The sequence below is a fragment of the Pectinophora gossypiella genome, chromosome 10 (genome assembly GCF_024362695.1).
Source record: "Pectinophora gossypiella chromosome 10, ilPecGoss1.1, whole genome shotgun sequence".
Taxonomy (NCBI): Eukaryota; Metazoa; Arthropoda; class Insecta; order Lepidoptera; family Gelechiidae; genus Pectinophora; species Pectinophora gossypiella.
The window spans coordinates 3517461-3544971 of NC_065413.1; the positions used below are offsets into that span (position 1 = coordinate 3517461).

Consider the following 27511-nt stretch of genomic DNA (forward strand, 5'->3'; position numbering starts at 1 on the left):
GTTAGCAAACTCTACAATAAAACGTAAATATTAGTAACATACCCAGTTTTAATCAGTAAATGTTGAGTAGCACAAATATCACTCTTATTACGGAAACCTAATATTATTACTACAAATTATAATAAGAAATATTAATACAAAAGAATACAACAACTAGTCTTTCAGTTTTTGCTTCTCTCGACAATGGTGCTAATTCCTGTAAATACCATCTAATTTTATTTTAAGTTATATCTGTCATTTTCTTATCCGCCGAAAAGGAACGGGACGGGTAATCGACAAGCATAAAATTTATGGAACACACGTCAATTTTAAGCACAAATCTAAAACAACCGTCTAAAAATTTTACATCAGTCAATAACCCGACACAGTTAGTAGACAGCATGTCAAACGGATTGCATACCAGTGACGTACCTTTTTGATTCGCTCGGGTTATTCATTCATTTACTCATTCTTCCTAAAATTAAGAGCTGTGAATCATCCGTCCCTTTCCTTTTCGACGGATATAAAACTGACGGATATAACTTAAAATAAAATTAGGCGGTGTCTGCAGGAATCGGGGCCATTAATCGTCTTCCCTTGTTTTTCTCTTCGTAGTTCCAGACGGAACACCCGCCAAAAAAAACGTTTTTCTTTCTCTTAAAAAGTGACGTGACGTTCCTTTTTTGAAATTGCCAACACTATATAGGTAGCAACATCATTCTATACATAATGTGATCCAAATATCAAACAACAATTACTTTTATATATGCTTCTGCCATTACATCACATTTTTGAATAATTATGTTCCCCAGCAATGAGAAAATATGTAATTATCATGTCAAAAGTGAACAACGCCATCTATCGTGTGTTTGTGGAAAGTCGATTGGAAAGTACCTTATTGACAGAAAAAGATAACAATACATTAGATTAGTGGATTTTATGTGTAATAGTAGCACCATTAGGTCAGGCAATACATTTTTAATCTGTGTTTTAGTAACCAAGTTTTAGGTTTACTCATTGCATAATAAAATGTATAAATTCATAAGATTATATCGGCAACTCATTTTATAATTTTATCTTTTTAAATTATGGCATTCGACTGAAAATCAATTTATTATTATAATCCATTCATCATCTGCTAGCATTATCCCGATTTTCACAGGAACCGCTTAGCTAACCTGAAGATTTGTCAGGATAACTTATTTGTATAATATATTTTCTAGTTATATTATTTGTTTATCTGGTTTCGACTGTAATTCTAAGGACAGGATATCGGGTGTAATACAAAAATCATGTACAGAACTATAATTTTAACATTTATTTAAACCGTATTGTTTGCTAAAGGAGGTAACATTTTTTTTGTCGAACTACCCCGAGCTTTGCTCAAAGTATGTTTTACGACTTTGTAAATATAGTTTATTTTTCCTACATGTAAACATTAATCAACTTGCCTATAAATTTTACAATAGGGTAGTTCCAACTAGTCACATCAGTTACTTTTTTCAAAACGCGAAATTACTATAAAATATGTATGAAAAAGCACACTGTGACGTCATAGACAAACGTGAGAAAATGTCGCACTTATTATTACATTTTTCTTTATTAAAACTCATTAATAAGTCAAATAGGAAAAAGGTAACTTTTTTATCACCTTTACATTTGTCTTTATTTAGTAATCAGAATTTCATAATTTATCCTTGACTAAGGAAACTACCCAATTGAATGGTATGATTTTAATAAGATTATAATAATTCATAATTATTGTATACTTAGTAATATAATAATTATTATCGATATATTCTATATTACGAAATATTAGTAAATTGAATCAGATATAAAATGAAACAAAAAAAGGATATACGAATTTAATTCGTTTGTTGATATTAAATGATTATTTACGTCGATTTACGTGTTTTAGTTGTAAAACCCGAAGTCGTTATTTGACTGAGTTTCTTTGGTTTGTATTTCCCTCAATCAGCGCTTATCGCTATCGACCCACTAGGGTCGATTAACTTTTTCAAATATATTTCCTCAGACGACGCCCTGAGCCGAGGTTCAAGCCTAACTGGGCACCTTCAGGCCTGTTGTCTTAAACGTTGTACTGGGTGAGAGCCTTCAGCGCTCCCCATTTGTCCGGCCAAGCAGTTAATGCCATCTGCGGCAAATCTACAATAAGTCACGTCAAAAAAAAAAAACATTTGGTTTGTATTTGAGATCTAACCAGTTGGTGATAACCAGTGGGTGTGTATACTTTACACATCTGTTAGGTACACCTTCGGGGTTACAGGCGCAATGCTTAACGATGTCTAACCAGCTCAAACTGGTGATACTGAGTTTAAAACTTAGAATTAGCAATATGTACTCATTCTAATCATCTCCACACAGGAGTGTAGAAAACAGCTGCAGAGCTTCATCCTGATCATCTTCCTCTAGTTCTCCTTCTAACCAAAAAGTTTCCATCATTCCTTTGCCCTGAAAATTAAAGATAAATAATTCTTATTTGGATTTTGGATAAAGGTTAGGTTACTAATGGCTATAAACAGCAATTATAAACAGGAGTTGCCTTTGGGACAGTTTCATATAAGTACACTACATTTCTTCTGCCACTTTTTAGGAGAGGTGATGTAACATGCGTGCAGCACAAACTGCTACACTCAAAATAATAAAAAAAAACAACGTCACAAAAATTTTATTAGAAAAAACCCTAGCAAATACGTCCCCCAAGACATACTACTAGGATACGCTCATAATAATTTATCTGAGACCAGACAGAAAACTCGTTTCCTATTGGCAATGAGCGCCTCTAGTGGCAGAAGTTGAATTCTTATTGGGTTAGGAAGACTATTACAGAATTCCACTTTCTTTCTCCAATCTCATAAACATGAGGATAATCGCTAGGTTCGTAGGTACTTACTTTAACTTTGATGAGACCCCTTCGGCGAAGCCTGAACTTCCCACTGGGCAGCTCCGCAGCGGTTTGAGCAGAGATTTGGATTCTACCAGGCTGAAAAAAGAACATTTTAATATAAGCTGGTTGTACCGTGTCACACCCCGGATACTAGAAAAATCTCATTCTTACCTTATGCCGCTTAAGTTTATACCGCTTAAGTTTATACCGCTTAAGCTTATGCCGCTTAAGCTTATGCTCTTAAGTGCGAGCAAGACAGATAGTCCGCGCTCTCCCTCTTACTCCATAGCGGCTTACGGTCGTTTAAGACTAAAGTAAGACCCAGAGGGGGTGAGGTCGGCGCCGATACGGATTGGTACGGACTGGTAAGCTAGCGTTCTGTACGTACACACATAAGTAGCCTATATACGTCCCACTGCTGGGCACAGGTCTCCCGCTGCTCGACTGCGGGTTGGTGGAGGTATTTTTACGGCTAATAGCCGGGACCAACGGCTTAACTGAGGCACTGAATCAACGTATTTTTTCAGACAACCAAGTGATTTAAGCCTGTAGAGTCCTTACCAAACAAAGGACAGTCTCACAAAGTGATTTCGACACTGTCCCCATCGGGAATCGAACCCGGACCAGATCGTGAGCCTAACGCTCTAACCACTAACGCTCTAAGCACGGCTGTTGACGAACGGAGACGGTTGACCGTTCTGTACGTACAGTAGTATTATTCTTTGTTCTGTGCTAGAGGGAATGGTTGTTACAGTATAAAGTATTATTTTGAGTAGAGCACCTCGGAGGTGGTCTGCATGCGGCTGGCAGTGTTGACGGTGTCGCCGACGAGGCAGTACCGAGGCAGCTTTAGCCCTAGCACGCCTGCGCGACACGGCCCCGAGTGGATGCCTGCAGACAACCATGCTGGGTTCACATACGTTATAAGGAGATAGGCCTCTTGAAAACTCCTAAATTAAACCCTTTCCGTTAGTCTCTCTTCTATTGTGTGAGTTGTGAGGCGGATTACCAACCTCATCAACCCTGGTGTCATGATTGAGCTGCCAAAAGCCCCTGACATGGCTAATGTAAGTTTTAACCGGGACCAACGGCTTAACGAGCCATCATACTTGCGGACAATCAGGCGATCAACCTGCAACGTCCTAACCAAAGTAGGCTGTTAAAATGATTCTTGTGGTATGTCTCCACCAGGAAACGAACCCGGGACCTCCGGAGCCTGAACCCTACGCTCAATCAGTTTCCGTTAGCTGTGGCTGCTGGTCCAGTTGGTAGGCCCCAATAGGTATCCCCCATTGCTCTAGCTCGGATTTCTTTCGGCGATGCCACCAGTTGGTTTATAAGACGTATTTTTTGGAGGTAGCTAATATCCACGTCACAAAATATTTCATCAGTAATTTGTGTATTGTATAGCCAGAGAAGTTGTCTCTAAACATGGCTCACATGTAGCAAACAAGAATTATGATTAAGTAAGTCATGTGTCTAAACTCTAGATAGAGTGAGATTTATCCAATTATCCGCTTATTCCATTCGGTACCGATGGTGAGCATGGGCAGCGCGCGGCGAATGGCGAGTGCTGCGCTGGCGGCGCACGCGGCGTGCGCGCGGCTGCGCTCCGGCGCGCCTGACACCAGCATGTACACCGAGCCCACCGTCTCCACCTGGGCAATACGATACCACGTTACGTCTTCCGCGCACGGGAGTATTTCCGGCGACTCGGGTTTGGTACAGTCAGAAGCAAACAGTTAGCAACATCCAGAATGTCCAATAATTAGAGACGTTCAAGGTGGCCGTATAGATAGTAACACTCTAAGTGACCAAAAACATCGGCACAATCAGCGTGTTTAAAAAGTTGGCAACAACCTAATTTGTTAGTTACTTTTTACGAAACGTCAAACCACCAAATTACTATGGAATTGTATGAGAACGCAACATGCGTTATAGAAAAACGTGATAAATTGTCGTACTTATTATTACTTATATTTTTCTTTATTAAAATTCATAAATTAGTTACTTAAATAGAAAAAGGAAAACGTTTTTGGCACCTTTAGATCTCTTAATTAGAATTTCATAATTACTTACCTAAATGATTTTATTTTTAGATAATAAATTGCTCAGGAAAACTCATAATAGATACGTATTAATCGAAAAATTCTGACTCAGACGCTCGGATTATATAACTCGGACGAGAACTTGGCGCAGCTCTTCTTAAGCCAGTACTTACCTGCAAACCTACTCATAGGACACATCACAACACTAATACCAGGGACAGATACCTTATAGACGCGGTGCGCGTCCAGTAGCCGGTCCATCTTGGAGTAGACATCGTTCATGTACGCGTATGTCTGCATGACGTCAGCGCGGCTGCCCGCCTGCGACAGTTGCACCGCGCAGAATATTATCGTCACGCACTCGAAGTGCTGTAGGGAACACAACAAACATATTAGTAGCTTGGTTATATCTCTAGTGGATATAGTGAATGGTGAGTTTCCTTCCTGGAGCACGGGATAAAGAATAACACTAAAGAAGAACAACTTAAGTTCCCTTGATTGTAGGTATAAGTTATGTACGCCGTAATTGTCAGTTTTTTTAAATTATTTTCAATTCTATACTTTTGCGATGGAAAATTCCACTTGATATTAACTCAGAATAATCAGCTGAATCATCCCCCTCAATATTTGTTACGATGTCACTTACACCCCATACAAGTACATACGGTAGCCATACAAGTAGGTATGGGTGTTAGTGACACCGTAACGAATACTGAGAGGGATGGTTCAGACCATGATTCTGAATTGATATCAAGTGGAATTTTCAGTCTGAATCATCCTGTAATTTTCTTGTTTTTTTTTAAATAATTTTCAATTCCATACTTTTGCGACGGAAAATTCCACTTGATATCATCTCAGAATCATGGCCTCAATCACCCCTCAAAGTTTTCGTTACGATGTCACTAACACCCTGTATATTAGTCACAATACCGTAACCTTATAAATGTAAAAAATGTTTTAATGTAATGTGATGGTTGGTTGTACTTTATAAATAAATAAATAAACACTACGTATAAAACGGTAACTCTCCGCCCAGCACCACCAGGTCGCCGACCTCACCCCTTCTGGTTCTCTCTTCTCTAGTCTGGTTACTTTAGTCTTAAATGGCCTTTAGGTATCCGCTAAGGAGACAGGGCAAAGTGCGGATTTTTTCATATTTATTTTTAAATTGCCGTATTTTTAAATAAGTCAGGCACATACGATTTGGTCACGTAGGGAGAATGAATGAAAGTAACTTACGAAATAGATTTATGATGCGGGTACGTGGTACAGTCGGAGAAGGAAAGTCTAGAATATAGGTAGCGCAAATAAATCCGGAATGTTTTAAAGAAACGCCAGGTCAAGAGTACTCTGAACCGACGAGCATGAATGAAGACTGATGAGAATGAAGGAAGCAAAAGTTGTGAGTCACATGGCCGGATCGTGAATTTGTGGGGCCCTGGGCTAAAACTACTTGGGGGCCTATCTTAATACTCAACTAATAGCAAAAAATATTTTAACAGACATTTTTTTTTTTTCAAATTATAGTCTACTTTTTAGCGGGATCTGGGGGCCCCTTGTAACCCCGGGGCCCTGGGCTGCAGCCCAATCAGCCCATAGGTAGATCCGGTCATAGTGAGTGAGGATCAAAAGTGGAATTCCTTGATCTCTGCCTGCCGGGAAATAGGAATTATCTTATGTATGTATTCAACCTTATTAGGGTCTAACAATAACAGACTGTTGAATAATATAGTAACATATACGCCAATGCTTGAATAATATTGTATAAGTACATGATAAGATGAGGGTATTGGTAAAGTAACATCCTCCGTGGTCTAGTGGTTAGAGCGTTAGGCTCACGATCTGGAGGTCCGGGTTCGATTCCCGATGGGGACATTGCCGAAATCTCTTTGTGAGACTGTCCCTTGTTTGATAAGGATTATACAGGCTTGAATGACCTGATTGTCTAAAAAAAAAGTTGATTTCGTGCTTCGGAGGGCACGTTAAGTTGTTGGTCCCGGTTGTTATTAGCCGTAAAAATACCTCCACCAACCTGCAGTGGAGCAGCGTGGTGGAGTACGCTCCATACCCCCTGCGGTTGATTGAGGGGAGGCCTGTACCCAGAAGTGGGACGTATACCTATAGGCTGTTTATTAGTGTTTATGTTTATTATGTTATGTTACCTGAAAAGTATCCATAGGATCCTTCCCCGCCCTCAAGTGATACGCGACACTCTTCGGTATCATGGAGTATAGCAGCTGATCCCCTTTCTTCTTCCACTGGTCCCGCAGCCGGCAGGACTTCTCAAGCGAGAGACTGCGGCTCTCTGCCTTCTCAAAGAGGAGCTCTAGTCGGGAGAGGTGCTGCCAGCCTTGTAAGAGCATCTCTTTGGACAGCCCGTGGCCGTTCATGTCGGCCAGGAAGAGGTCCGCTTGTCTTAGCTCGTCGAGGTCGTTGAAGCTGGAACAAATGATCAGGATTCAAAATATTTATTTCTAAAATAGGAGTTTCAAAGTTCTTTAAAAGTAGGTAAATATTATAATTTTAGAAAGGTACTTTTAACAAAGTTTTATTCGCAACAATAACTATATTAAGTATTATTTATATGGTTAAAGTAAATGATAAATTTGGCATTGGATTAGATTTGATTACAATATTTAGTTAGCTCATAGCCATCGGAACTTGGCCGCCTTTTTAACAGTAACGTTTTATTGGGATTAATATCTCACATGGGGCTGCATAAGAAAATCAAGCTGTCGATCTCTTCCAGCAGGTAGATGGGTCCTTTGAAGAGCACGGCGCGTGCGCCCTGGGACCCTCGCCGTGCGTCTCCGCCGCCCACACGCGTGCGCCAGCGCATCAGCTCCAACTCGAACATCATCGTCTGCATGCATACCACCTGTAATGGGAGAAATTCATAGGCAACGAGGTTGGATTAGGTTAGCATTAGATTATACATTGTTTTAAGTTTACGCGGTTATATTATCATAATTAAAACACATAATAACGGGAAAGAGGGTAGACAGATATGTCTGCCCGTAGAAAATTATGGATCTACCTACTCCACTCCAATCTCATCAATCATCCCGTGATCATGGCACTTGCAACAGTGTCGAAATATCGGGAGTCTCATATATCCCTACTTTAAACGTGGTAAGAACCCGTTATTATGTGTTTTAGCATTAGATTACTCAAGATAACATTTCAATTAGAAGTGATTTAGAATCGCAAATATCGGTGGGTAAATTTTTTGTAGACACTTTCTGTTTAGTTTATTTTTTAGTTTTAGCTGCCAAGGAGTGGGTGAATTACTATACACCTGTGCAACCGGTTCGGGGTACAGGCGTGATTTTAAGCTATGCAATTTATTTCTAATTGTAAAAGTTTAATTGGAGTAAGTATATTTACCTTTTGCCGGCGATACGGCTCTCCACCTGCCACGTTGGTCTAACAGAAAGCTCGGTGAGGCGTGGGTACCTAGTTCATATTGAGACGTACCTCTAACTACCCCAATTGGGATATAGTCGTGAGCTTATGCTCACAACTAACAAAAAACAAATAACAAACATTGCTATAATAAATAACATTGCTATGTTATTTACCTTTTTGCTGAACGTTTGGAATGCAACTTGAATGCAACGATTGGTTCTGAGTGGCAATGCTCTAGTTAATTTCCAGCAGTAATTCTAAATAGATTTGCACCTAAAATTAGTAAGGATTCACACCAACGATTAACGTACAGACATGTGCAATATCATGTACCCACTTTAGAACCCTGTTGCACTATCATATTTGCATTTATGTGCACCTGATAATGTAAAAATAACAAAGACAAAGAAATAAACATTTTTTTTTTATTTAATGAGACTTACGGTTTAATTGTTCAAAAAAGTTAATGTGACATGGTTTCAAAGTGTATATATGTATATTTGTACTCGTGACCGTACCTTATCCCAAGTAAATGATACTTTAGGCTTCCTCAACCGCAGTATTTCTGACACAGGCTGCTTCTCTATCCGGCTGAAGGGGCCGCCCCAAGCTTCTATTAACTGAAAAGAAAAATATTTCCATTTATTTTTTTCCTGAGTAAGTGCTTATATTTTGTGAGTAGCAGGAAATAATTTTTCATCTTTTTGTGAGGTTTTATTTTTCGCACGAGATAATAATCGTTGGGAGAAAAAGTTTGATTGATGAGTACTCCTGCTCGAAAGTTATATACAACCTACCTACTGAGTATTTTCATGCAGCCGCTTTTTTATTGCATGAACATAATACCTTAAACGCTAAGAAGCATTGTTAAACCCGACATGGGTTTGTCACAACGCAAAATATTAAATCGACTTTAAAACAAAGAGGTTCTATTAGACCCTTTTTTAGGTAGGTTAGGTATTCATATAATTCATATTATAATCTATTGCTATAATAAAAAAATCGTTAACTTTAATGAAGGATCATTTTAATATTTATATCCTACAAAAAAAAACCGGAACAGTGAGAGGAAACGGCGCCATAGAATAAGGAATAATACTACGTATAGAACGGCAACTCTCCGCTCCCCACCAGCGGCTGAGCTAGGTTTACCTCACCCCCTCTCGAACATAGTTTAGTTTAGACTTGAATCGTATGGTGTCAAACGTCACACTACAGATGCGAGTGTACGATAATGTCAATGTGTAGTGTCTGTGTAAAACGAGGTTGTTTGTATGAAGTGTCCGTGGTGTGACGGCGCAAGAACCTCCTTACTCTTCTATAGCGTACCTTGCAGCCAGCACTGACGACCCTCATCTTGCGGTCAAGCAGCACTCCGAAGGGGAACAGCTGCAGCAGAATAGACACCGGCACCGGCGGCAGCGGACACGGCAGACTCTTGCGCAACATTAGGGATTGCACCTGGAGTTACGTGGTCATGAGTCATATAAAGATCTTAATCAAATAATTATACATCATTGCACAGAACTTAATTTTAACACACATACATAATACAAGGATACAGTACAGTTGGGCGGCCTTATTGCTCTAGAGCAATTTGTTCCAAGAAAACAACCATTTACTTTTTATTTACCTTATAATATAGAAATAAACCTAGAGAATGAATATAGAGATTTCTATATTCAAATTCAAATTCAAAAATATCTTTATCCAATAGGTAACATATTTAGTTACAGTTTTAATCGTCAATTTTTACATAACGAACGTCTCATCCGCCTAAAACTACTGCAGCTTCTCACAACCTGTATAGCCGGGGAAAAGAATCTGCAACATTATATGACATAATGGTAAGCCCTCGCACAATAGCATACTTACTTCAAGGTCCTTCCACAAAGGAGGGAACAATGAACAATTACTCGACATTTTAGGATGAAATGGCGCTGTTAACGCTTTGTTTATCAAATTTGAAGCCCCCTGCTATGTCGGGAGGAAAATTATTTATGGTGTTAGAGAGTGATGTGTTTTTAGTAGATACCTGAAGAACGATAGGATGCTTAGGGATGCTCAACCTATACAGGGTGTTAGTGACATCGTAACGAAAACTTTAAGGGATGATTCAGACCATGATTCTGAGTTGATATCAAGTGATTTTTTCCGTCGCAAAAATTATTTTCAATTCTATACTTTTGCGATGGAAAATTCCACTTGATATTAACTCAGAATAATTAGCTGAATCATCCCTCTCAGTATTCGTTACGATGTCACTTACAACCCGTACAAGTACATACGGTAGCCATACAAGTAGGTATGGGTGTTAGTGACACCGTAACGAATATTGAGGGGGATGATTCAGACCATGATTCTGAGTTGATATCAAGTGGAATTTCCTGTCAAAAAATTCATGAATTTTTTTTTGTTTTTTTTTTTTAATTATTTTCCTATCCATACTTTTGCGACGGAAAATTCCACTTGATATCAACTCAGAATCATGGTCTGAATCATCCCTCAAAGTTTTCGTTACGATGTCACTAACACCCTGTATTCGCGGGAAATATTGGGTAAGTACCTCATAATTCTAAAAATAAAGGGAATGCGTTTCGGAGGTGTGTGACCTAACCTGTACATTTGGGTTGGTTTTAGCGGACCCTTCGAAAACGGGGCAACGCTAGAGATGATGATTATTAGATTCTTTTATCTCACCCGTATTGTTATTTGACCCCGGATTTGAACCCGGGACCTCCGGATTGTGAGCCCAACGCTCAACCACTGGACCACGGAGGCCGTTAAAAAAGCTAGTATAATAGGGTAGTTTCCAACTAGTCAAATCAGCTACGTTTTACCAAAACACGAAATTACTATAGATTTGTATGAAAAAGCAAGCCTGTGACGTCATAGAAAAACGTGACAAAATGTCGCACTTATTATTACGTTTTTCTTTATTAAAATGAATAAATAAGTTATTTAAATAGAAGAAAGAGTTTTTGTCACCTTTAAGTAGATGTCTTTATTTGGTAATCAAAATTTCATAATTTATCTTTGAACCAGGAAATACCCAATTATAAACTAAGTATACATTTCTAAGTGAAAACGTTTCTTGGGATTTTAAGTATTATTTCGTACCCGAACCAGCTATGAATAAGTAGAATTAATTTCGCGTTAGACTAAGTAATTATCCGAAGCCTATTTCCTTTCCCAACACCCGAAGTGAACTCCCGTCTATTCAATGCGTGTTTATTTAGGACTCCCAATTTACGTACTTCATTATTCAGATCACCTGAAAGCCTTTGAAATCTCTACAGGGTTCCAATAGCAGTTTCCACTCATTTGCATTCAAACTGCGAGATAAATACATTTTGTTACGCTATTGTGGCCTATTTATAACAATTGTCCTTATGGAATCTTGATAATAACTGAATTTTCTTTGCCTACGGGAATATTGATAGGCCTCCAGACCTGTACTGTACGAAATTGGGTACTTAAGTAGTCATGTGATATTCTGTCGCGAGGCCACCCAGCACTTATAATTCAGTTGGGAGACAATGTACTTTAATGTACAAGGTGCAAAAGTCCAATCAGTTTCTTGCAAAAGAATTAAATTAACTGGTTGCACTTAAGACACATGTCGTTTCTGTAATTGACCAAAAACACCTACAAAAACATAAATTTTATAATTATGACAACTAATGATTCATAATTTCACCACTGTTTATAATTAATTCGCTGGACTCAGTGATTGAACTTTTGCTCTTTGATTGTATGTATTGGCCCCGCTTCCTGTAAACACCTAATTTTATTTTTCTTTCCTTTTCGGCTGATAAGAAAATAAAAGGTATAACTTAAAATAAAATTAGATAACGTGCACTGGAATTAGTATCACCATGTCCGTAGTGTACGTGAAAATAATTTATGCGTAGTACGAAGATAAAAACGAAATAAAGTGGCCTCACTGCAGAGCATACTCCCCAGCGGGGCCACTCAGTATGCTTCTATCTTCTTCTATCGATATATCTACAGACCAGTAAGTAGGTACTATACGAAATTCGGTAAGTAGTTGCACAAAATATATGAAATAGGGACTCTAGGAGAACTGAAGGAGTATTATTCCTTATGTTGAAGGACTGAAAGTGAAGACAACAAAGGGACGGTGTTGACCTTAAACTCTCTCTCTGTCTACAATGGGCGAGTGCGAGGAACTGATAAAATCACACCACACGGCTCATTATATCCACCTTAAAACCTACTTCAATAGTAAGTTTACGTACATCTAACGAGTTGTGGTTATGTGGCCACAATAGGGATAACCGGTGCCGTGAGTGACATGTATACGTACTCATTTGTAACAAAAAATAATCTATAAGTATAATCTACGTATATGTTAGTAAGATCGTAACCAAAACTTTGAGGGATAGTTCAGGCCATGATTCTGAGTTGATATCAAGTGGATTTTTCCGTCGCAAAAGTATGGATCGGAAAATAAGTTAAAAAACAAACATTTTCATGTATTTTCCGACAGGAAAATCCACTCGATCTTAACTCAGAATCATGGTCTGAATCATCCACCTCAGAATTCGTTACGATGTCACTAATACGCTGTATACATTGAAATAATATACGTCTAATACATAATCATAAATAATGAGGAGCTCGGTGTCGCAGTGGTAAACGCGCTCGGTCTGCGATTGTTGAAGTTAAGCAACTTTCGCAAAGGCCGGTCGTAGGATGGGTGACCACAAAAAAAAGTTTTCATCTCTAGCTCCTCCGTGCTTCGGAAGGCACGTTAAGCCGTTGGTCCCGGCTGCATTAGCAGTCGTTAATAACCATCAATCCGCACTGGGCCCGCGTGATGGTTTAAGGCCCGATCTCCTTATCCATCCATAGGGAAGGCCCGTGCCCCAGCCGTGGGGACGTTAATGGGCTGATGATGATAATACATAATATCTAAGTAAATGCCTATCATAAGATAACACATGAGGAATAAAGTACTTCAATTTCAGAAAATCGTTTCAGAAGCCCAATAAATCAGATAGAACAAGACTGAAGGTAAGTACATCTACATCTATGTTTAATATCTGTTGAAGAGGGTTTAATATGTCTAACAGGAAAATCCTCAGAAAAAAATCTGTACTTACTTAAATGTTTTAAGAAAATATCTGAAACTGTATTTCTCACGACTCGAGAAAATCCCCTGAAACGGCTTTCGGGTTATACGAGAATCGTAATGGATGATCTTCTTCTTCTATCGTGTGGATTGTGGGGTGGATTACCCCATCAACCCTGGTCTCAGGGTCATTACTGAGCCGCCATAGGTCCCTGACATGACTAATGTAACGACTACGCACTTACATCAGTAAGTAATAATTGGGACCAACGGCTTAACGTGCCTTCCGAAGCACGGATCATCATACTTTGTGGACAATCAGGTGATCAGCCTGTAATGTCCTAATAGATTTGCCACAGATATCAATAACTACTTGGTCGGACTCTGTCCTAACCAAACTAGGGATCACAAAGTGATGATTGTGATTTGTCCCCACTGGGATTCGAACCCGGGTCCTCCGGATCGTGAGCACAACGCTAATGGACGATTGGGAGAGGATTATTACCAGTTTGCTCGACTGCGAGTAGAGAAATAACAGAATGTGTTCAGCTGGTTATGACTCCGAGAATTTCTATAAATCCGACTATGGCATAACGTTTTCTCTAGCACAATGGACGGACGCGGACGGTCTAACGCGTGATAAAGTGGCAAGCGAACCCGTTACCATGTGATTCATTACCTTATTCGTCATGGTGAAACTGGAATGTTACGTGATTCCGTTATGGCCAGTGATGTGTCGTGCGAATGTTCCCGTTGTAAAAACTCTTTATTAATAAGGATATTGGCTGTTTTTATTTTTGAAATTGTTCTTTCTTGCACTCTGGTCTTATCTGTCTAAAGGTTAGGTCTAAATTCGGTTATGGCCAGTGACGTGTCGTGCGAATGTTCCCGTTGTAAAAACTCTTTAATAATAAGGATATTGGCTGTTTTTATTTTTCAAATTGTTCTTTCTTGCACTCTGGTCTTATCTGTCTAAAGGTTAGGTCTAAATTCGGTTATGGCCAGTGACGTGTCGTGCGAATGTTCCCGTTGTAAAAACTCTTTATTAATAAGGATATTGGCTGTTTTTATTTTTCAAATTGTTCTTTCTTGCACTCTGGTCTTATCTGTCTAAAGGTTAGGTCTAAATTCGGTTATGGCCAGTGACGTGTCGTGCGAATGTTCCCGTTGTAAAAACTCTTTAATAATAAGGATATTGGCTGTTTTTATTTTTCAAATTGTTCTTTCTTGCACTCTGGTCTTATCTGTCTAAAGGTTAGGTAATAAATCTCTTTTCGCATAAGGTTTCGCCTTTTTACTGCCGGGAACGAACCCAAAGTAGGAACTGTACCGGGAACGGCACATCTCTGGTTATGGCAAATCCATTTTCAACTTCGTTTTTGTTCATTTCAATAAGAATAAGAATGAAGGAGTTTCCAGGCGACGTTCCTCAAAAACAATATAGATGGCGCTGTACAGATTTTTCTTCGTTTAACTTTCTAATTTCGGGGCTTCCTGACACAGGTCTTTATATGAGGGTTACTAGGAAGTCCCAATAACGGGGTTACTATTTAAAGCAAATAAGCTATTTTGATTTTGTTTTTTTTTTTTTTGATTTTGAATTTCATGGTAAACAAACTTATGCATCTTTTAATTTTGTTTATAAATAATGACCCTTTATAGTACGTCCAGTAGGCTCTGCACGGTAACCGCTTTTGGTAATCGTGGCTTTTGACCAATAGCCGTTTGACGTCCATTTACGTAGATAGCATTCCCATCGTTAGCGTTTATTGGTCGAAACGCCCAATATAATTCGCGCCGCGCGCGGCGCAGTTGTCATGCAGACCCGGCAGACACCAAAATAAATAGAAGCAATATAGGTAGCAACATAATTCTATAGGTACACAATGTGATCCAAATATCAAGCAACAATTATTTTATATATGCTTCTGCCATTACATTGTATTTCGAGTAATGAGAAAATAGGTAATTAATTAACAAGTTAGAACTGTACAACGCCATCTATATTGTGTTTGGTGAACGTAGCCTGGAAAGTCCATCATTGCTTATAAGACATAATCCGGTCCGCGGAGGTCCGTATTGCTCTATGGACATAATATAGCAAAAATACAACGACATCGACGTAGTAAAATCAAAAACACAAGATTGATTACACAGGATGTTAGTGACATCGTAACGAATACTGAGGGGGATGATTCAGACCATGATTCTGAGTCAATATCAAGTGGAATTTACCGTCGCAAAATTCATGAGTTTTTTTTAAATTATTTTCAATTCTAAGTATACTTTTGCGATGGAAAATTCCACTTTATATTAACTCAGAATAATGAGCTAAATTTATCCCTCTCTGTATTCGTTACGATGTCACTTACACCCCGTACAAGTACGGTCACAAGCATTAATATGTATACACTTTGGTACCATGTCACATTAACTTTTTTGACAAATTGTACTGTAAGTCTCACTAAATGTCATATATGTTAGTGCGACAGAGTCCTAAAGTGGGTGCATTATATTGCTCCTGACTGTACATACAGATAGCCACACAAGTAGGTTTGGATGTTAGTGACAACATAAAGTTACGATGTCATTAACACTCTGTATAATCAATCTTGTGTGTTTTTGATTTTACTACGACGATGTCGTTGTTCATCTTATCCATCTTAGGACTTCGTATCAACAGTGGCTGCAAGTTGTCTTTTTTAATTACGAATTAAAAGCGTATGTACTTCTGTAAAAAAAATATATAAATTATAGTGTTTTAAGACTCACATAATCGCTGTTATCGAACTCGAGTCGAAGCACTGCGACGTAGTAGCTCCCTTCCATTGACTCCTTCATGATGGACACCTTCAGCTTCAGGGAAAATATGTCTTCCGCTATCTCGTACAGCTGACCTACAAGGAGGCGATTTCATTTTAAAATTCACGTTTTTGGCTATTTGTAATGTTTATCAACTACTACTCCTTTAGAAATTACGTTAAAACCTATTGATTCTGGTAATAATTGAATAAGTGTTTGAGTTGTTGAATAATAAACTATTTATAATTTCAACATTGTTTGAGTTTGTTTGTTGCGGTAAGAACCCGGTTAATTTATTTATAATTTGATTTGATTTGAGAAGGTGAACGTCGTGACTTTTAAGGAAGTGAAATAATTGGCCTTGATAGACAAGAATGGAGAATACTAAACCGATAAGAGCGTGGCTCTTAAATTAGTGAGACAATTTGATTATTTTTAATAAGATCTCTTGCTTGTTATAGTAATTATTCATGAGGTAGGTTATTAAAATGGCCACATCGAGGCAATTTATCTAAGAAATCAATATTGCTATTTGACATTTGCATTGCGCACTTACTTTTATATGTGCAAATGTCAAATTTGAATATTGCCTTCTTAGATTAATTGCTTCGATGTGGCAATTTTAACCCCTGCCCTATATTTCCCTAAAAAGTAGCAGGAGAATGCTACACCGACAAGAGCGTGGCTCTTAAATTAATGATGATGACTTGATTGTACTAAAAATTATGGTTGGTGTTTTTCTTGTCGGAAATGTTTAATTAAGATTATGAGTTTTTCCTGCGCCGCAATATAAATCGAACTTCGCGAACGAAGACTTCGTTCTCGCGCCTACTTGCAATATTTTAATGATTTGCCATTTTTATTAAGTACAAATTCGAGTTCTAAGCAGCCTAAAGCACAAAATGCCACTAAAATAGCAATAAAAAAAGCTAAAATTTTCATTAATTTTTCGACGGAAAATTCTACTTGATATCAACTCAGAATAATGGTCTGAATCATCCCCGGAAGTTTTCGTTGCGATGTCAATGAAACCCTGTAAGTAAGTATACTTAACTCACAATGGAACAGTGTGATGGAGTGAACATTCATCCGGTTTACGAAGGGAGGAATTCGTCCAAAAATTTTATCAAAATGGCTATTAAATTGACTAAAATTAATTGCAGTTGTGGTCGGGAGATATGTATTTGATAATATCTTATTTTAATTAAAGTCTGTAAATAAGAGTCTAATGTTGAGACCTACTTATTATATAATTCAAATGTATTATGGCGAAGTAACAGGTCTGGTAATAATTAGTGACTCAAGAAAAAGGATGGCGTGGTAATAAAACAGAATACTCGTATTCTGTATAATAGGTACTTGGGTATATTCTTAAACTAAGTCATAGAATTAGAATAATACTTACCGTTTAGGACGGTAACTCTTCGCCCCGCACCAATTTGTATAGCCCCCCCCCCCCCCCTGGATCTTTAGTTCAGTCTGAAATGGACGTAAGCTGCTAAGGAGTAAGGAGAAAGCGCAGACAGTCTCATATTTTTTTTTTAAAAATTACCGATGTTTCTCATAGGCAGCTTACGCTAACCAGACTCTTTTGATGACTTCAAAAACAATTCACCTATGTTTACAAAAATCAAACGAACTCTGAAATCAAATTTGTACTTACCTGGATTATAGGTACAAATTATAAATTGTAGAACTGAAGATTTATAGAAGGGTCTTCTTATTGTTTTCGTATCGGGATTATCATTACACTGCCAAAAGCAAGGCGACATGGATCAACCTACGTGCTTACGTGCGTGTAGTAAGTATTAGCCAAAAATCGTCCTACATGGCTTCACACAACAAGATAATTCAGCCTATAATGTCCTAACCAAACATGGACCAGTCCTACAAAGTGATTTTTTGGCAATATCTCCACTGGGAAACGAACCTGGAGCTTCAGATCGTGAGATGAACGCATTTAACAACTAGACTACAGACGTTGTTGAGGATAAATGTACAATAAAATTATAAAACCCACCCATAAGATAGTGCGTGAACCCGGTCCTGGTGCTGCTATAGACGAGCTCAGCGCCGTGTCGATGCGCACGCGTCAGCTGCATGCTCGGCGAGCGCATGCGCGGGAACGTGAACCGCATGCGCTGGTGGATGCTGTCCACTGATTGCAGGAACGTGCAGAAGTAGCGCCCCGTCGCGCGGATCATCGTGTCGTAGCTGAGGAGGTTGGAATCTATTTCATCTCATATTATGTTCTTTATGGATGATGTTAGCAAATTCATCGAAAACTTCACTTCCAAATCGACAAATAATATAATAAGTACCTACTTAAGTATTACTTCATATGAGTAATCCTAACGTACCCTGTCTTAACTTAAGCTTTTAAAGTTAGGCAAGAGCAAAACTGTCCTAAGTAGACGGTAAGATACTTTAGGTATTAAGTAGATAATTCTCAAAACTTTTAATACTCTCTATAAGTACACCGTAAAATCAAACTTTGATTTAAGTACTTAAAACCTTTTCATAATTTATTTATTTATTTAGATAGGTATACCAACAGTACACATATTGTAAAGTTATAAAATACAAGTCTTAAATTAGTTTAATAATACGAAGAACCGTTTATACCTTCAGAAACCGTCTTATATTAAATTCGTCTGTCTGCTATTGATAATAAAGAACAACTGAAGCGTGAATGCTCTTTGATCGAATATTGCAACGAATCAGAAAACTCGCTCACTCTCCGCGTTTCGGCTCAACTTGAATGACGCAATGACGCTCCAAGACGCGTCTTGGAGCAATATTAATCGACTTGGTTTCTCCTCAATGAGTTTATGGTGAACGAAACTTGATATCTTTCGTCGAATAAGATTATTTTTACTTGAATGAATTTGATGCCAATTAATTATACTTAGTTGGTGTTGACAGTGGATTGGTTAGAGGGAGTTTATTTTTCATACGATTATCTTGTAGTAAATAAATAGAGCATTATTACGTATAACTATAGCAACTGAATAGCTCACACTAATATAAAAGTAACCCTAGAATGACTCATCTTCGATCTGTATAATTGACTGAGCTAGCTATAAATGTATACTTACCCATAATTACTGAAGAACTTGACGAAGCATCGTCCAAAGAAGTGCATCACTTTTTCAGGAGTTCCGAATTTCTCTTTCATCGCATTCAATTTATCTCCACTCACAATTTGGGTGAGGCTGTTCAGTCGTGGTCTGATAGGCACTCCCGATCCTCGCCTTCTGTATACGTCCAATGCCAAGGTACAGCTACTCTTCCGTGATATAGGACTCTTGGCAATGGAACTAACCTTGCTGCATTCAGAATTTGAGGAAGTAGGCGATGTAGGGGTAGATTCCTCTGCCTTCGGACTTTTCTCCTCTTTTTCTTCTTCAACATTATCAGAAGGACTCGGACTTAGAGGTTCGCACACATCGATAGTCTTGTGATGCTCAAGCTTGTATCCAAGACTCCTTCGATTGAAATCTCTGTATTCATTCTTATTAGTGATTTCAAGCTCTACACCTTCGTTTATTCTTTCTGCTGATAACGTTTGCGCTGGTGTGGGAGTTGATATCTCTTCGGAGGATGTGTACGCGTGTATTTCTTTCCTGGTTGCAGCAGTGAGGGCATTGGTTGCTGTGAAGGGGCATCTGAAGTGCGCCCTTCCGTCTGTGTGTACTGAGTTGCTTCTCCAGGATGGTTTGGACTTGAGGGACTGTTTCCTCGGTCCAGGGCTACTGGGTTGCGAGGGTGCGGGACTATTTGGGTCAATGGTGATAAAACGTGCTAACGCGCTGGCCAGACGTAGCATCAGGGCGTCTGGGTATTGCTGTAGAGAAAAACCGTTCAATGGTTTTTATTTGAGGATTAGGAAAGCATATATTATTAAAAGGGTGTTTGTGGTTTTTTTTATTGTAGTCTGAGCTTCCTACAGAAAATATATCGCCACGATCCCTTTATAGAAAGAATAAGTAGGATGTTACACGTACTTGTGTGGCACTGAAAACAGTATTCCGGGCCCCGGCCTCTCGCAGAATCGTCTCCCATATTTCTTCCCCGCATTCTTGCTGCAAAAGAAATAAATATCACTCATTAGTCAAAACTTATCATATATTTTCTAGATGGTATAGTGTGGGTATGGCTGCGAATAAGACCGTGATTATGAAGACCGCGGCACGTCACTACTTATCAATCAAACTCTTAGATATTGATGTGTTTCGTGATCCGCTGAATTATATGAGAAAAATTCTAGACTATATAAAGCTCAACAGATGTTAATTACTTATATTTATCTATTATTTTTCTAATTTCTAATTTTTAACTTTGCTGTGTAATTTTAATTTTACTTTATTTTTAAATACTAACCTTTAATTGTATAAGTTATGTACGCCGTAATTGTCATTAAATGTATATATAATATTATTAACCTTCTAAATGTAAAATGTTTTAATTATTTATTTGTACATAATAAAACAAACACAAGAAACATACAAAGAAAACACATAGTAGATAAGTAGTACATGATGTGGCTGTAGTCTTTCTTTCTTTATTGCTTTCTTTTCTTTCTTTCTTTCGAATCATCTTACTTTTTCAGACAATCAGGAGATTCAAGCCTGAAAAGTCCTTACCAAACAAAGGACAGTCTCACAAAGTGATTTCGACAATGTCCCCATCGGGAATCGAACCCGGACCTCCAGATCGTGAGCCTAACGCTCTAACCACCAGACCACGGAGGCTGTTATTTATTTACTCATTGATTTTAAAGTTGTTAATCATCCGTCCCTTTCCTTTTCGGCGGATAAGAAAGTGACGGGTATAACTTTTAATAAAATTAGGAGGTGTCTGCAGGAATCGGGGCCAATATAATGTTACGTTGCATTACTGAATCTCCTTCTTGACATTAGGCGAAGAGGGTTTGAAGGTCGTTACCTACTCAGAGTTTACACGTGCCATCAAATATTCAGATTCAAACATGAATAAGAAAACATAATAATGGATCCGGGGCACATGCCTTTTAACTTAACGTTTGTGAATTCTTATTGAATTTGAAATTAGCGTACCTACCTTCTGCCTCGTCAATGAATAAACCAAACTCATACCTATCTCAAACTTAGGCCATGCTACATAGGGCCAGTGTGGTGAAAACGAAAAGTGTGGTAGGTACTTCTTCTATCGTGTGGGTTGTGAGGTGGAGTACCAACCTCATCAACCCTGGTGTCAGGGTTACTATTGAGCCGCCAAAGGCCCCTGACATGGCTCATGTAACGACTACTTACTTACATCAGTAAGTAGTAACCGGCACCAACGGCTTATCGCCTTTCGAAGCAGGGATCATCTTACTTTCGGATAATCAGATGATCAGCCTGTAATGTCGTAACCAAACTACCGGAATTCGAAGCCGGGACCTCCGGATCGTGAGCCTAACGCTCAACCACTGGACTATGGACGCCGTTATGCAATAAAGGCCGTAATAGTATAGGATAAAGAATACTACTTATAGAAGGAACACTCTCTGCCCCGCACTGATACGAGCTTGGAGCTTGTAAGCGGCTAAGGAGGGAGGGAGAGCGGGCGAACTATTCAAATTCAAAAATATCTTTATTCAATAGGTAATATAGTTACACATTGAATCGTCAATTTTTACATAACGAACGTCTCATCCGCCTAAAACAACTGCAGCTTCTTACAACCTGTATAGCCGGGGAAAAGAAGCTGCAAGAAAAACCTCGGCACAGGGCCCTAGACGTTCTTCTATTCTGTCTCGCTCGCACGTAGGGGGTAGAGCGACACATGGTACAAACAAGAGTGAGAGCCTTCAGCGCTCGCCATTTGTCCGGCCAAGTAGTTAATGCCATCTGCGGCAAATCTACAATAGCTCACGTCAAAAAAAAAGAAAAAGAAAAAAGTACAAACAAGATTTTTGTAGAGAGTGTCCGGGCTGATAATAGTCTGTGATAAAGTTGGATGGTAATGTAATTAATGAAATATTTAAGTAGATGATATTTGCTTAGGACCGGAAAGAATTAGCGAGGAAGAAAGCAAGCTTATACAATAAGCGAGTAGAGTATACAGGGTGTTAGTGACATCGTAACGAATACTCAGGGGGATGATTCAGACCATGATTCTGAGTTAATATCAGGTGGAATTTTTCGTCGCAAAATTCATGATTTTTTTTTATTTTTTTTTAAATTATTTTCAATTCTATATTTTTGCGATGGAAAATTCCACTTGACATTAACTCAGAATAATCAGCTGAATCATCCCCCTCAGTATTCGTTACGATGTCACTTACACCCCGCACAAGTACATACGGTAGCCATACAAGTAGGTATGGGTGTTAGTGACACCGTAACGAATACTGAGGGGGATGGTTCAAACAATGATTCTGAGTTGATATCAAGTGGAATTTTCAGTCTGAATATTCATGAAAAGTTTTGTGTTTTTTTTAAATTATTTTCAGTTCCATACTTTTGCGACGGAAAATTCCACTTGATATCGTCTCAGAATCATGGCCTCAATCACCCCTCAAAGTTTTCGTTACGATGTCACTAACACCCTGTATTGTTCACATAGATACCTAGTAATTTTCCTACGGCAATTAAGGACCCTTTAGCGTCAACGATAAATTTTCCTGGTCATAAATTGAGATGTTTCATGGTCAGAAGTAACTTGAGCGTGTATTTAATTCCTTCCCTAAAGTAGCTACTGTGATTAAGTTTTTATCTTTGAATAAGAAGTGAAATTTTACTTTATCAGTTATAGAGAAAATTTATTGCCCAGACACAACTATATCAACATATTTGTCTCTGGGCAATAAAGATACTACCTATAGGAAACTAGTGTTCTTTACACTACTACATTTCGTCTAAATTGTCACATTCGTCGCATAAGACATAATTTTTTTATTAGTTTGTAAGTGTATGTAAATGATGATTTACATACACTTACAAAGTAATAATAATTATTGATTTTTAGTAGATAGATGCGCAGGACCGATCGTCGTGGAGATCCTTGGGGGAGGCCTATGCCCAACAGTGGGCGTCGTACGGCTGATGATGATGATGAGTAGATAGATGTATCTACTAAAAATCATAAACAGAATTGTACTCCAAGGCAGATGCGGGACATTCCCAACACCCTTTTTATTGGATTACTTATTGACAAGCACCGTCACAATATTGCACCAACTGACCATAAAAAGTAACTACAAATTGCAACCATATCGCGAAGGTCATGCGACACAATTGTAAGAATTGATATCGATTTGGCAGTAACACGTGACACTCCAAACTTGGACGGCCGTATTCAATAACACATAATACGCGGACAGCAGATATATGGTGACCGCAGGCATGGATCCAGGGAGGGACAGTTTTATAAGCATTCTTTATTCCACTTACCGGCCTCCGTGGTCCAGTGGTTAAGCGTAGTGCTTACGATCCGGGGCCTGTTTCTTAAAACTTACAATTGTAAATTACAACGACAATTCGGTATTCATTAAAATATTTGTGATCACACACTCCGCAATGTACATCAAATTGTCTTTGTAATTTACAATTGTAAGTTTTATGAAATAGGCCCCCGGAGGTCCCGTGTTCGAAACCAGGTGCGGACAAATCACAAAAATCACTTTGTAATCCCTAGTTTGGTTATGATATTACAGGCTGATCACCTGTTTGTCCACAAGTAAGATGATCCGTGCTTCGGAAGGCACGTGAAGCCGTTGGTCCCGGCTACTACTTACTCACGTAAGCACGTAGTCGTTACATGAGTCATGTCAGGGGCCTGTCTTTTCCAGCCAACCCAGGGGTAGTACCAGAATAGCTGTTGCTTTTATGTCTTATGTAAAATCAAACAGCAAAAGTGCAGTCACTGAGCCCAGCGAATTATTTGTAAACAGTAGTGAAATTATGAACCGTTAGTTGTCATAATTATATATTTTTTGGTCTATTACAAAAAAGACATGTAACCAGTCTTAAGTCTTAAGTGCAACCAGTTAATTTATTACTTTGCAAGAAACTGATTGGACTTTTGCAGCTTATCGTACCTATCTTTTTTTATTCCTCGCAGGTGGTAGAGCCAGTGGTGGTGGTGGTGGTGGTGGTGGTGGTGGTGGTTGAGCTCTACAGGGAAGGTGACTATAGATGAGATGTGAGAGCTCTACACTACCTATTTGTCACGTGGCAGTAGGTTATTACCGCCTGAAAGAGGTACCTAATACAGATTTTATTTTCTGTATCCTAATTAATGTCCCACTGCTGAGCAAAGGCCTCCCCCTTCTCTTTCCAACCCTCCCTGTCTTGGGCATCTGTCTGCCAGGTGTTCCGGAAGGCTTCCAGCTCGTCCCTCCACTGTCGTCGTGGGGACAAATCAGATATAAATTTGGCCCACTATCCCTTTTTTATTTCTTTTTCGGATGCATACGGCAGACATGTCCCGCCCATCAGAATATGCCGTCAAAAAACTCGGGATCCGAAGACATTTCAGCAGCTTAAATATTGGTGGCCAAAACCAATAAATAACAAATACTTTATTGGACAAACAGGAAATAAGAAATACAACACAATAGAGAAATAGAGCGAGTACAATAGGCGGCCTGTTAAGTAAAATTCAAATAAATATTTGATTTGAAAGAAAGAAAGAAACATTTATTGTTTTCGGCCAGGATATTTAGCAGGAAGATTGTTTAAAAGTAATTTAAGTATCTAAAAGACCGAATAAATTTGAAATGTAAAATAAAAATTCGGAACTGTAAATAAACATGATAATCATATTATATGTAGGTAATGCATGGTACGTTATGTCCGGTAAGATAAACAGCTGAACGTGCTCTACAGTTTTTATTCGGTCCCAGTCCAGCGTACCGGGTCCGCTTACCTAACCTGAAGATTTGACAGGTCCGACTTTTTAAAGATGCCACTGCCTGTCTAGCCTTCCAACCCGCGAACCAGTCCAATACAGATTAGGTAACATACCTCCGAAACGCATTTCTTAGGAATTTGGGATTCCTTACGTTTTCCTTTACCATTGAGAACGTGATAAAAAAATAATTCCCTAATGTAAAAATGTTTGAATCTATATGATAGAAGAACGAGATGAATATACCTATATGATGTGGCTGGTACGTTAATCTTAACTAGCATATTCGATGTCACTTCTGGGCAAAGGCGTCCCCTTGATTTTTCCATCGTCACGTCATCTTTTACGCAATGAAACGCAGTGTTCTAGGCGTCAAACGAATCGGCCGTGAGCAGAACACTAGGAAATGCAATCCCGACTCGAGATCGCAAATTCGAGATCCGCGGGATTGATATTTCCAATCCCAAAATTCGGGAAAATTTCGGAATCTCGTCTACATCATAAAAAAATAAAAGTTAGATGGATGAAAACTGTTTGTTGCTGAAAACTGCTTTTAAAAGAAAACAAACCTTTATTCTTCAATATTACTAGCTAAATAATTTAGTTTTCTTTGGGAATCAGCATAATCAAAACAAAAAGTATAAAACTTATGGAGATTCGCTCAATCCCGGCAATCTCCAGTGGAATGTCATATTATTATGCTTCGGTATCCCGCCGACCCGGGATCCCGCGAGATCGGGATTGCATTCCCTACGGAACGCTACACTGCTCTTCAAAACGGGTATCACTGATGTAGGAAAAACGCCAAGCTTTCGGAGCGATGGGCATGAGTCGTTACCCACTAGACACCTTAAGTCGAGGCAGACCACGTAAAAGAAGGTAAGTGCTTTAATAAACAAATAAATTCGAAAGCAAAAATCGGTTTAGCTTTAGGGTCGTGCTGGGAGCATAACATCGTTTATTGACACTTAATATAGGTTAATGATGTGTGGGATGTGCCTGTCAACCGTCGTACTGAGTAGGCGCGGTAATTACCATCAAAAGGAAAGTTTCAACACAATTAAAACTCTAGAGCTCGGATCATTTATCTAACTCAAGTCACGGTCACTATCACTTTGAAGGTCATTAAATCTATTTAAGTAGGTACATTACATTAATAAACAGAATTGAGTAATTTTTCTTTTTTTTATGACTTAATAAAGAATTTGCCTCGGATAGCATTCACCACTTGGCCGGGTAAATCTAACTTCTCTAGAACTGCTGGACTGGGAATAATATTGATAAAAACACACCGGACTGACTCCCTTCCTTTCCCCGCTCCTTCCCTCTTCTCTTCTTCTTTTTTTCCTTTCTTTTTTCCCTTTTTTTTCTTTCCTTTTGACTTTTAACACAACGGAGTACCTACCAAATAAAGGTAATTTATTTTATGGAACCCCATGTCTTAATTCTTATCGTGAACTTATGCATTGTTATGTTGTAACAAAGTATAGTACTTAGTTAAGTACGCACTTAAATTATATTTTTTTAAATGTATAATAATGTCTATACATATCTACTACTTACTTACTATCTTTTTTATTAAATATTCTTATTAATTTAGGTTTGCGTTGAACAACATTCTCACCTGATAGTAAGTGAAATTGTGACCTAAGTTGGTAAGTACCCATTTACCTAGTAAATATATATCTACTTATATTCATAAAAAAGTATACTTACCACGATGAAATGCTGCACACTTTCAAGCAACCACCCGTACATTTCGTAATGATCTTAATTTTCCCGACCGTTTCTCTTATAAACAAAAGTTAATGAGTTCCAAGACTTAGTTACTCTTAATGACAATATCTTAGCTAGACATTAATTACTTTTAAAATACTTATTTAAATTCTTTTCAACAGAAGATATCTTTGAGGAAATCTCCTAATAACAAAAGAAAGTTATTATTTTAAATTTAAGTTCCAATAAATTCAGTTTTGGAACGTAAAACTATTAATTTAAAAAGAAAAATTCCTTTATATATTTTCTTCTATTTTCTTATAAAAATCTTTTTGAATTCCGGCAACAATAGAATCAACAAACAAAAATTTAAAAATTTAAATTTAGAATTTTGTTTACAAAAGATTATGTAGGGCGGACTTTTTATTTTTTAATATTTTGTAGGTATAAAGTCCCAAATGCCATGTAAATTTCAAATCCCATTGTTTAATTATTGTGTCTGGAAATTCGGGCTTTACGAGGTTTAAAAAAGAAACTTAAAAGTTTCCTTTTATGATAATAATGTAAATAATATTCTAAAGTTATAGAAACCCCGCATTCGGTCCCGTAAAAAAAACGTTTTCGCGCGAAGCGTCCAGGGCGTGAGGTACGGGAGGCTTTCGCGGACCTACTGAC

At 38.3% G+C, this 27511-nt stretch overlaps 1 protein-coding gene across 3 annotated transcripts; it reads right to left on the reverse strand.

The window, feature by feature from the left end:
* Positions 1-1274: 1274 nt before the first annotated feature.
* Positions 1275-27511, reverse strand: LOC126370214 (soluble guanylate cyclase 89Db-like). 3 transcript variants are annotated; one of them, XM_050015000.1, is made up of 15 exons: positions 27428-27511; positions 26837-26911; positions 20251-20328; positions 19342-20090; positions 18264-18457; positions 16214-16338; positions 9673-9804; positions 8862-8963; positions 7644-7813; positions 7098-7374; positions 5161-5304; positions 4422-4545; positions 3669-3778; positions 2894-2983; positions 1275-2451 (listed from the first exon to the last, which is right to left on the reverse strand). In XM_050015000.1, the coding sequence occupies exons 2-15, from the start codon at positions 26876-26878 to the stop codon at positions 2347-2349; spliced, it is 2442 nt and encodes an 813-aa protein (XP_049870957.1). In that variant the 5' UTR covers positions 26879-26911; positions 27428-27511; the 3' UTR covers positions 1275-2346. The 3 variants fall into 3 exon arrangements, 2 of the variants coding, with proteins under 2 accessions (XP_049870957.1, XP_049870956.1); XM_050014999.1 differs by having other exon boundaries at positions 26837-27040; positions 27428-27504; XR_007566842.1 differs by lacking the exons at positions 1275-2451; positions 4422-4545 and having other exon boundaries at positions 26837-27040; positions 27428-27504.